Below are 12,117 nucleotides of genomic sequence, written 5' to 3'. Positions count from 1 at the left end.
GTGTTTCGCTTAACAACCGTGGCAAGATAGATCGCAGAACAGGATGAAGTTCACTTAACTGATGTCTCGCTTAGGCACAGAAAATTTGTGGTCGCAAGTTGAGGACGAACCGTATAGGATGCTAAAAACCTTCATCCTACAAACAGTTAGTTATTTCCATCTTTGCTCGACACGCTAAGGCTGGGGGGGGGGGGTAATCCAATCTTGTGTTTTTGCACAGCGATAGGAAAAGATCGATGGGAAAAATTTTTGCCTCCCCATCTTATTTCAGTTCTCATTAACTTTTCCAATCAGCCATTTTTATTGCCAATACTTTTTTTTTAACGTTATTTTTGTGGCCATTTTCTCCCTCGCTGGCAGCTTCTGCCGTTCCCCCCCCCCCCCACCTTCCCATTCCTGGATAACCTATTAAGTGTTTTTTTTTTGCCGGAGGCAATTTTGGGGCCCCGAGGTTTCATTTATGATCTGGAAAAGCAGTTCCCCATAAATCCAGACTCCGAAAGAAATGATGAACTAGGAGGGTCTCGGGTTTTTTTTGCAAGACTTCCCGGCCTCTCCCCATCTGTGTGGTTCAATCTGTTCTGGATATTTCCAAGCCAGTTTGGAAGTTAGATTAATGGAAACAATTAGACCGGTGCCCTTGCTGGCATCCAAATGGCCTTAATTACTGAAGTCAAGAAGGAGGTTTTAGGGAAGAAAAGCAGCCTTCTCTTTTCTCTGGTGAAAAACCTGACGTCGACCTAAGAGTGTCATGCGTGCGGGAGGGAAAAAAAGCAAGAGATTCCCAACGACCAGAGCAATTTCACGTTGGTTTGGAGAGCAAGATTACAAGGCTCCAAAGAGAATTTAGGAAAAAAAAGGGGGGGAACACCCAACTAACTCTTCGCCAACTACATGATTCATACTCTTGGGAGTTCATGACTAATAAAAAAATCACCCAGCCTGGGAAAAATCTCTGTGGAAGAAGACGGCGGGGATCACATCATCCACTCCCTGCTTCTAATAATAATAATAAAAAGGCTGCCATTTTTTTCCTCCATAGGAAACCCGTTTCTGTTTGCGTTTGTCTTTCTATGTTAAAGAGGGTTTGGGGCATTGCAGAGTTTAAAACCTGGTCTGAATAAATGCAGAATTTGAGACTAAGGAGAGAAAGAGGAGGAGGAGGTCCTTGGTGCCCTCTGAGCTTGGTAGTTTTCGTGCAGACGTTTCATGACTCAACTAGGTAACGTCATCCGTGCTAGAAGTGAATTTAGTTTACAGGGAGGAGGAGGAGGAGAAGGAAGAGGAGGAGGACTGTGGGGTCCTTGTGCTCTCTGAGCTTGGAGGTTCTCTTGCAGACATTTCATGACCCAACTAGGGAACATCATCAGTGTTAGGTGAGCATGTAAACTTTGATGATGTTACCTGGCTTGGGTAATGAAATATGTGCAAAAAACCCACCAAGCTTAGATGGCACCAAGGACCCCACAGCCCACCACCTCCTCCTCCTCCCTGAAACCCACTACTCCCTTCTAACACTGATGATGTTACCTAGTTGGGTCATGAAACGTCTGCAAGAAAACAACCAACCTCAGGGAACACCAAGGGCCCCGCATTTCAACCCTGATTTTACAAATTTGTTTTTTCTATTGTCTTCCTCTTTTGAGACGAGAGTGTTGCTTTCTTGGAAGCCCAACTTACGCCGTGTGGTCTTCCCTGAGCATCTGCTGCCTTTGCCATTCTTGCTGTTTTCTTTTTTCTTCAAGTTTATTAGCCTAGAAGAGAAAAAGCATTAGGTCAGCCAGAAGCTAAAATATAAGCAGGCTGGCTAAGAAAATGACTCCCCCCGCCCTCAAAATGCAATTATATTTTTCATTGGAGCTCTGCAATCTGCCCTGGGAGCTTTGAGCCTCATTTTCAGAATGAAAGTTTTTAAAAAGATGCATGTCACAGACGAGATGGAGAAAGCTAAAACTCTAGTTTAATATTGCATTCCCTAGATTTAAAATGTGTGATATTCCCTCTCATTTCTTTCTTGGCCAAAGCTGTAAGGAAGCTAGAGAAGATGGAAAGAAATGAGACTTTCAAGAGAAAATCATAGTTTGTTTTAACCATGATTTACAGAATAACTGTTGTTTGCTAGATGATTCACATGTAATGATCTCATAATCCTTCCAAAAATTGTTATGGAACCATAACTTTCGGTATCACAAAAGAGCAACTTTGCTACCTATGTAGGGGATCTTAATTTTTTATTTATTTTGCTTATTTATTACATTTGTTGGCCACTTATCTCACCACAAGGCGAACTCCAGATTTAAGAAGTAATGGAACCTTTGTTTTTCTTTTTTCCTCTTTTATAGATCTGTGTATTTGCCTTTGAGTCGTGCAGACATTTTTAAAAATAAAAATAGATGAACATGTTAATTGAACTAAAATACAATCAGTCACATTTAAACCTAAACAGAATTTTAGATTTAAAGAATTTAAGTCTTTGAACTCATTTTATCTACTCCTTTGCCTTAGCCCATCCTAATATATATATATATCACAGTCCCTTCTTTTTAGCCAAGCCAAACCTTTCATAATTCTCACTTAGCTTTTCTCTGATATTTAAACCCACTTGGAATCTTATACCTTTCATAGTTAAACATTCCTTGTGAATGAGGCTGCAAGCATTGCTCCAAATAATTTATACTGAGAAGATGTGTTATTGCCCATCAATAGGAATAGCCAAAACTCCAGACGATAGGCTAAAGATACAGAAGGATCTTGACAAACTTGAACATTGGGCGCTATCTAATAAAATGAAATTCAGTGGTGAAAAGAGTAAGGTTCTACATTTAGGCAAGAAAAACGAAATGCACAGGGACAGTATAGGTGGTACCTTGCTCAATAGTAGTAACTGTGAGAGGGATCTTAGAGTCCTTGTGGACAACCATTTAAATTGGAGCCAGCAGTGTGCAGCAGCTGCCAAAAAAGCCAACACAGTTCTAGGCTGCATCAACAGAGGGAGAGAATCAAGATCACGTGAAGGGTTAATACCACTTTACAATCCCTTGGTAAGGCCACACTTGGAATACTGCATTCAGTTCTGGTCGCCACGATGTAAAAAAGATGTGGAGACTCTAGAAAGAGTGCAGAGAAGAGCAACAAAGATGATTAGGGGACTGGAGACTAAAACATATGAAGAACGGTTGCAGGAACTGGGTATGTCTAGTCTAGTGAAGAGAAGGACCAGGGGAGACATGATAGCATCTTCCAATATTTGAAGGGCTGCCGCAAAAAAGAGGAAGTCAAGCTATTCTCCAAAGCACTCGAGGATAGAACAAGAAGCAATGGGTGGAAACTAATCAAGGAGAGAAGCATCCTGGAGCTAAGGAGAAGTTTCCTGATGGTGAGAACAATTAATCAGTGGAACAGCTTTGCTCCAGAAGTTGTGAATGCTCCAACACTGGAGGTTTTAAAGAAGAGAGTGGATAACCATCTGTCTGAAATGGTGTAGGCTTTCCTGCCTAGGCAGGGGGTTGGTCTAGAAGACCTCCAAGGTCCCTTGCAACTCTGTTGTTCTGCTTTGTTTTGTTCTGTTCCGTTCTAATAATGGCACCTCCTGTGCACTCCATGATGACCGTCTCACGGGCTCTACCTTACCTTGTCTCTTTGGACGGCTTTCTTTTTCAAAATCTCAGCTTCTTCAGCCTCTCTCCTGTTTCTCTCGTAGTCATCTTTCTTTAGCTGAAACCAGAAGAAGTGGCACCCGTAAAAACATTGGTTTTTTTTTTAAGTTCACTTTTGGAAATCGCTCCAGAAGAATGGGACCGTTCATCTCCTCTGCAAGCAGGCAGGCTCTCTAACAGATGACAACTCCCCTTTTTTTGCTCAGAGAAGACCACTTAACCATCTCTCACTTAGCTACGTAATTTTTTAGACTCAATTGTTGTCGTAGGTGGAGGTCTCCCTAGCTCAAGTCAGCCATTCCACATCACCCTCATGTCAGGTACCTCCGAGAGAGAAGAGAGAGAGAGAGAGAGAGAGAGAGACCTTAAATTATGGCCACAATTTATGTTGCTAAGTGAGACATTTGTTAATACCCCATTTTATGACTTGTCTGCGAAAGTTGGACCGCAAGAAAGGCTGATCACTAAAGAATGGAGGCCTTTGACCTCTGGTGCTGGAGAAGACTCCTCCAAGTCCCTTGGACTGCAAGACAATCCAACCGGTCAGTCCTAGAGGAGATCAACCCCAGCTGCTCTTTAGAAGGCCGGATCCTGAAGATGAAACTACTTTGGCCACCTAATGAGAAGGAAGAAGGACTCCCTGGAGAAGAGCCTCATGCTGGGAACGATGGAGGGCAAAAGAAGAAGGGGAAGACAGAGAATGAGGTGGCTGGATGGAGTCACCGAAGCAGTTGGTGTGAGCTTTAATGGACTCCAGAGGATGGTAGAGGACAGGAAGGCCTGGAGGAACGTTGTCCATGGGGTCACGATGGGTCAGACATGACATTGTAACTACAACAACAACAATGACTTGTCTTGTCTTGTTAAGTGAAACATTACAGTTGTTAAATTAGCAACACAGTTGTTAAGTGAATACAGCTTCCCTGTTGACCTTGCTGGCCAGAAGGCTGCAAAAGGGGGAATCAAGGGACCCCAGGACACTGCAGACGTCATAAATGTGAGTCAGCTGCCAAGCATCCAAATGTAAATCAAGTGAGGGGTGCGGCAACGGTCATTAAGTGTGAAAAACAGTCTTGAGTCCCTTTCTACAGTGCCGTCATAACTTCAAACAGTCACTAAATGACTGTTGTAAGTTGAGGATTATTAGAACAACACAGGGTGTGCGGTTTATACACCATTGACACAATGCCAAAATGTGCCAAAATATAATTGAGCAGTTTCTCAATTTCTCCAAAATCTTGGGGAAAAAGCAGTTGGGTGTGAAAAGTGAATCATAGCCTGGTCCTAAATTGATGCAACCGTGAAGTCATGGGAAAAGAGTACACAAAAGACACAAACGTTACACACTCAAAGTTCACACACTGCCCTCAAGTTTTGTTTTAACCGTTAACCACAGTTGGTTTAACAACCCATGGTGGCATGAGTCACATATGCGTAACACTAATGGGAAGGAAGACTAAGCCAAAATCGAACCACTTTTTTTTTTTTGGCGACAGTCTGCGCTGGGCACGGATCAAATCAGAGAGTGATACCGCATGCACTCATCTAGAAAGCCTGTCCTTCTTCACCTGCTATAAATGCCAGTTTTGAATGCTACAAAAAACGACGCATCTTATAACACAATTGCAACATTGGCTTTGAGGAATTCAACCTGGAAATAAGAAATGTTCTGACAGTGAGAACAATCAACCCATGGAACAGACGTTTAAATACAATGTTCCTTCCTTCCTTCTTTTTACTAATAAGGTCATAATAAAGATCAAATAATAGTTAAGAAGCCAGTTAATGATGATTATAAATGTGCTTGGCTATTAAGATGAAAAATCTTTATTTTCAATGTGAACATTTCTAACTTTTTCTGTTCAAGATGCCCTGTTGATACTTCCTCAAGATGTGGGAGCTTCATCCCTGGAAGCTTTCAAGAAGAGACTGGACTGCCATCTGTCAGAAATGGGTCTCCCGCTTGGTATGGGGGTTGGACTAGATGACCTACAAGGTCTCTTCCAACTCTGTTATCCTATATTCTGTAGAAACAGTTTGTGGCTTTCCTCCAGAACCTCAAAATACTGGAAGCTTTCAAGAAGAGACTGGACTGCCACCTGTCAGAAATGGTTTAGGCTCTCCTCCTTGGGCGGGGGGGATGGACTAGATGACCTGCAAGGTCCCTTCTGTTAATCTGTAAGAAGCTCTGGGAGAAGACAAGAGGCCCAAACAATTGGCTTGTCCGGTTTTCAGGAGTGTGCATTTAACACACAGCTTCGCTTCTCGGGGTTCTGGCAGTCTTTGTTTCATACCAAAAAAAATGAGATTAAAACAACGAACTCATGTTAAGGGAGAAAACGCACCTTGAGATGTTTTCAGTTCAGAACAGAACAAAACGAATAAGAGAGTTGGAAGAGACCTTGTAGGTCATCTAGTCCAACCCCCCCGCCCAAGCAGTTCAAAATGGATGTTGGTTTTAGGGGATGATGAGAAGTGATGAGGTGGTAAGGAATGGCCAAGGAGAAGGATTGGGCTTTTAGTTCCTCCATAGTTCTCCTGGGAATCTCTTATATTTACTGATAAAGAAATAAAATAAGATTAGTATAGATTTATTTCAAGCTATTTAGCTCTCGTCAGCTAGCCATACCTTTCTGGGATTTGGACCCGGGCTGCTTGCATATTAGGGAGATGTATTAACCTCTAAGCTACAGGTTCTCCTTGCTATGTCAACTGTACCATGGGAGACATTAAGTGTTTTTTCTAAGCAATATGCTTCTTCTCATATTTGAGTAAACCAGGTTGCCCTAATAGAAAAAACACTCTTTGGCGTTACCTCCAACGTTTCGTTAAGTCACAAAAAGGTTTGAGGAACTGAGCAACTGTAATATGAATAGGGGCTGGAAGGGACCTTGGAGGTCTTCTAGTCCAACCCCCTGCCCAAGGCAGGAGATATTATACCAGTGATGGCTAACCATTTTTGGATAGTGTGCCAAAAGTGGGGGGAGCTCAGGGGGGTCGTGCGCAGGCATGCCCACAATCATAATGCTATGCGCGCAACCAGCGCTTCCCCCCTCCTGCTTTTAGTGCACTTTTTTCGCCCTCCTCAGGCTCCAGAGGCTTTCTAGGAGCCTGGGGAGGCCGAAAACAGCCTCCCCTGTCCCCACGGAAGTCCTCTGGAGGCTTCAGGAGCTTCCCTGAGGCCTTTGGAGGGCGAAAAACCAGGCCTATGGGATCGCATCCTCCCACACACATCCCTGCGGCCAATTCGCTCTCACAGGGAGGGGCTTCTCCTGGTGCCGTCCACTAAGCAATGCCAACGGGCGACACCAAGGAGTAGGGCCTTCTCTGTGATGGGCCCAACCCTCTGGAATGACCTCCCCCCCGACATTAGAACCACCACTGACTTCTGCTCCTTCCGACAGAAATTGAAGACACACCTGTTCCGACTGGCTGGCCTGGCATAATTATAACGTCTACCTCCTGGCATACATATTTCCTACTGGTTTTTTAGAGGGATTGTTCTTTTAAACTTAATTTTATAGGATATTGGGGTTTTAAATTTTGTACATTTTAAATTATTTACTTAGCAGTACAGTTCTGTATATCTTTTTATCCTCCTCTTATTTATGTATGTATCTACTTAATAATTTTAATTGTCTAAATTTTATAGTTACTTATGATGTATTTCTGATATGGACTGTACACCACCCCGAGTCCCTTTTGGGAGAGGGGGCGGTCTATAAGCGCTAATAAATAAATAAATAAATAAATAAACCGGAAGTTCGGAAACGGACTTCCGGTTTGCTCGTAGGGCTGTTTTTTCACCCTCCTGAGCCTTTAGGGAAGCCTCCTGAAGGCTCCGGAGGGCGGAAAACGGCCCTACCCGTAGTACACAAAATTGTCTGCTACAACATCCTACCTGTCAACGACTACTTCAGCTTAAACTGCAATAATCGCAGGCAAACAATAGATACAAATGTAACGTAAACCACTCCAAACTCGATTGCAGAAAATACGACTTCAGCAACAGAGTGGTCAACGCCTGGAATGCTCCATCTGACTCCATTGTTACATCTTCAAACCCCCACAGCTTCAACCTCAAACTGTCTACCGTGGACCTCACCCCATTCCTAAGAGGTCCGTAAAGAGGGTGTGCATAAGCGCACCAGGGTGCCTTCCCTCCCTCTCCTACTCTCCTCATTTATATGTACTCATTTCCTTGTTCATGTCCATGTTTATACTTATACCTGTTATCTTGTACATGTTCGACAAACTAACTAACTACGTAAATAAAACAAAATAAAATAAAAGGCTAAAACAATACACAGTATTGGTTTTTGTTTTTTTAAATGGTCGGAATCTTTTTTTAAAAAAGCAGTTTGAAAAATGTGTTTTAACCTAAACAGATTAGCTGGAGGAAAACTCTTTGTTGTGCCAGGCAAAAGAACAAAATCCATGGATATATAATATTAGGCTTTGGGGGGAGCAATCCAGATGTTTTCGTTTCCTGTTCCTTTTTAAAAAAAAAAACTTATAGTTTCGGAGTCTGGTGTAAACTTATAAACTTTACAAAGTGAAGTGCAATTTCATGTCTGCTCTTTGCTCCAATCTGGATTTTTCTCTCTCCTGTGTATGGAAAGGTTAAGTCAGACAACATATTTCTCTTCTTGTTCCATGCAAAGAACGAGAACCGACAGCTACATTTTAACTGACCTTTTGCTGGTATTTTGATTGGATGTGCTCAAATTGCTGTTTTTCCCTGACTTCAGGCTCCGTGGCTCTTCCTCCTGTAAATACAACGTAGGATAGTATTAAAACAGCAGCAATGTGTAGGTCGCCCTAAATAAAGATTTAAAACAGCCAATATTCACAGACACGTTAAATTGATACTCAACCTTATCAAAATAGAAAAAAAATAAAAATAAATGAGGGTCAAATCTGAGCCACAGATCTGCACCAGACTGAAAGAATTTGCAAGTTCCGTGTGCATTGCAATGTTGCAGAACTGAGAATGTAGATACACCCTATACATAAAGAGAGGGACACGGTGGCTCAGTGGCTAAGATGCTGAGCTTGTCGATCAAAAAGGTCGGCAGTTCGGCGGTTCGAATCCCTAGCGCCGTGTAAGGGAATGAGCTCCCGTTACTTGTCCCAGCTTCTGCCAACCTAGCAGTTCGAAGCATATTAAAAAATGCAAGTAGAAAAATAAGAACCACCTTTTGTGGGAAGGGAACAGCAGTCCGTGCACCTTTGGCGTTGAGTCATGCCTGCCACATGACCACGGAGATGTCTTTGGACAGAGCTGGCTCTTTGGCTTTGAAACGGAGATGAGCACTGCCCCCTAGAGTCAGGAACGAGTAGCACATATGTGCAAGGGGAACCTTTACCTTTATACATGAAGAGTGTTAAGCATTTGTGTTATTTTCATTTTTAAAAAATCCTTTTCTTGCCCATTTTGAGTATAAAACTAGACGGGGGAAATTGAGAAAGCACCTAAATTCTCTCTTTAAGCGCCTAATAGGGAAGGCATACAACTTAATCCGTGATTTGAAAGGAGCTTCAATCTATTTTCCAATCAACAGGACATCACAATTCGGAAGATCTATTGGCAACTCTCAAAATTGCAGATTTCAGAAAGATGGATGCTACAGATGTTTTTTCTCTTACAGACCATGCCTCTCCACCAGAGGTGGTATTCAGCCAATTCTAACCAGTTTTGGTGAACCGGTAGCGGACATTTTGAGTAGTTCGGAGAACCGGCAAATGCCACCTCTGGCTGGCCCCGCCCTCATCTATTTACTGCTTCCCGAGCCCCAGCTGATTGGCTGGGTGTCAGCGTTCCAAATATCATGCAGAATTAAATCATTGTCCAAGGCAAAGTTATCCTTAAAACTCCAATTTAATACGACAGACATTTTGGCATTATGCTGTGAAATTTCAACTCTAATGTACATCCTGTGGGTTCACCCAGTTAAAAGTTCATCATCTATCCCCACACCCCATAATTCATCACATGGTCCAATCTTCATCTTCCACGCTGGCATGTACACCCCTCTGCTTCTGGCCAGGTGTCGAGGTGCGGAGACAAAAGACGACCTTGAGCTTCTAAGAAAATCCATAACAATACATTCCACAATCCTACTCCTTTCTATTCCCCCCTCCCAACTACTATACCAATGAAACAGCATAAGAATATATATATATATATATATATATTGCCACACCATGCCCACCAAGCCACGCCCACAGAACCGGTAGTAAAAAAAAATTGAATCCCACCGCTGCATTTCCATGAAACTCAAAGGGAACTTGTGTAAATTCCCCGTCAAATTACACTTTCGTCCTTGCGGTGTTGGTCAAAGAGAACATAATTATGCTCCCCACAGCCCATTTACAATGAAACCAGGGTCAAGTTTTTAAGGTTCAGATCTTTTAAAAAAAGTATTTTCTTGCAGATGTGCATTTCCAGCAAGGCAACCAAGTTGCAAGGTTTGTTTTGCTCCCGTTTAAACTTAGGGGGAAAAAATCCTTAACTTTTAGCTGTAGCTTTGGCTTCATTCTGTTGCAACCGTTTTGTATCTATTACTTCTTCTGTCACTCTATTTTATAGTTTTGCTGTTTCATTGTTATTGCATTCTCATTTAGGGCAATCTAACGTTATGATTGGTGAGTTACCGTGAAAAGCATTCTGCTTACTTACTTCACAACTTCGGACCGTTTCAAAGCAATCTTAATTTCAACAACTTGACTGATCGATCCAGAATTACTACTGCAATTTGGTCAAGAATTTCCATAAAGTTTCTTTTTTTTAATGATACCGTTATTCTTCAGGACATCCTTATTGACAAAAAGACATTTTTAATGTTCCGCTTTCATCGGATTCCATAGATTGGCTTTCCGCCAGTTGAAAGTACGTCGATTGTTTTGCAAACTCCACAAACATTTTATTCCACAGATATATCAAAATGCACACCGCATTAACCTCAGAGTTAAAAGGGAAGAGGGGGGGGGAGGGGGTAAGACTAGTAAACTTCCTTAAAATAACACAGTTTGTCTCCAACAACCAATATGGTCTGAATTTTCAGGATTCAATTAAAAAAATAAACATGAGACACCTTCGTGAAAGAAGTGGAAACTCTCTTCCATTCCCTCCCGACTTACCTAATTTCTGAGGTTTCAAGTTGATTGGACCTGGTTTTTGCTGGGCCTTCCATTTTGTCCAATTTTCTAGTTCTTTATTAGCAACTGAAACACAACAGAAGCAAAACAGAACTCAACAGAAATCCAGAAATATATAAATACAGACTTACAACAGTTCATTTAGTGACGATTTGAAGTCACAACGGTGTTCTGATCTAGGCCTCCCATAAGCACGAAGCTGACTCCTCATCCCGATAAAACCCCTTTTACTTAGTGGAATTCCTCTCCAGACAAAAAATAGAAAATAAATGAGGGTCAAATCTGGCTGGTCCCAGCGAACAATCTTTCAAGAGATTTCACATCTAGAGACCTTTATCAGGCTTGGAGAGCTGTCAGTCTGATATCTTCCAAACTCCAAGCTGTAGCAGCAATTCCTTGGCAAGAAGTCAGGAACAGACCTTCACCCTAATGAATTGAACTACTTGTCTTCTGCAAACTCCCCTCCCCTTCCGCTCCTCTTTATTCCCTCTGGGAGGCACCAATCATTGTCCACCTGTGGCTTTACTCCTGAGTTGACCTCAGTTCCTTAGCTGTTCCCTTCTCCTGGCAGCTCTGTGCATGCACACACTGGGAACAGGCTCCAGCTGTTCTTCTGCCTCACTGATGCCTGACTCTGAAGGCAGATGATAACTGTCGGACAGCCTTGGCCCCCTCTCTGCCTCCGACACAGAGCCCTCGTCCGAGCCTTCCCCAGGCCCCAGGACTGGCCCAGGTTCCTCCCCAACCTCCTCACTGTCCGAATCTGCTGCCAGATCCGCTGGCCACTGGCGGGCCCCAACAAACGCCCCTGAAAAAAGTGACACAACCGTTTTTCACAGGACCGCTGCAACATCCCCGTGGTCACGTTTTCCAAATTCAAATAATTGCCAGCAGCCTCATATTTATGACGGTCGCAGTGTCCTGGGGACACGTGATTCCCTTTTGCAAACTTCTGACAAGCAAAGTCAATGGGGAAACCAGAAACAGTGAATTTTATACCCCTGGACCACCCACAATTTTGTCCCGATTACTCTAGTTGGCCAAGGTCTATTTTTTAGTGGAGGCCTTCTAGCAATGGGGTGCATTGGCTCAGCAGTTAAAGGCACTGAGCTGGAAAGCTGACGACTAAAGTTCGAGGCCCAAGCGCCATGCAACGGGGGAGCTCCCGTTTCTTGCTCCAGCTCCTGCCCACCTCGCAGTTTGAAAGCATGGAATTGTGAGTAGATAAACAGGTACCACTTCGGTGGGAAGGTAAAGAGGAGGGGTGGCGAACACGCGGCTCTCGAGCCGCATGCGGCTC

The 12,117-nt window shown here is 43.1% G+C and overlaps 1 protein-coding gene across 4 annotated transcripts in view; it reads right to left on the bottom strand.

Moving 5' to 3' along the window:
• Positions 1 to 12,117, bottom strand: part of EPSTI1 (epithelial stromal interaction 1) — a 577,346-nt gene that overhangs the window by 8,927 nt on the left and 556,302 nt on the right. For all 4 annotated transcript variants that reach the window (XM_081947935.1, XM_081947936.1, XM_081947934.1 and 1 more), the window contains 4 exons: positions 10,800 to 10,883; positions 8,352 to 8,425; positions 3,631 to 3,714; positions 1,681 to 1,754 (listed from right to left, as the gene is read on the bottom strand). In XM_081947935.1, coding sequence (XP_081804061.1) covers positions 1,681 to 1,754; positions 3,631 to 3,714; positions 8,352 to 8,425; positions 10,800 to 10,883 — 316 coding nt within the window. The remainder of the gene's footprint in view (positions 1 to 1,680; positions 1,755 to 3,630; positions 3,715 to 8,351; positions 8,426 to 10,799; positions 10,884 to 12,117) is intronic.

Source organism: Natrix helvetica (genome assembly GCF_964273705.1).
Source record: "Natrix helvetica genome assembly, chromosome: 3".
NCBI classification, from domain to species: Eukaryota; Metazoa; Chordata; class Lepidosauria; order Squamata; family Natricidae; genus Natrix; species Natrix helvetica.
The sequence above is the reverse complement of the archived record's forward strand: the minus strand, read 5'-3'. Positions and strand labels throughout refer to the sequence as shown.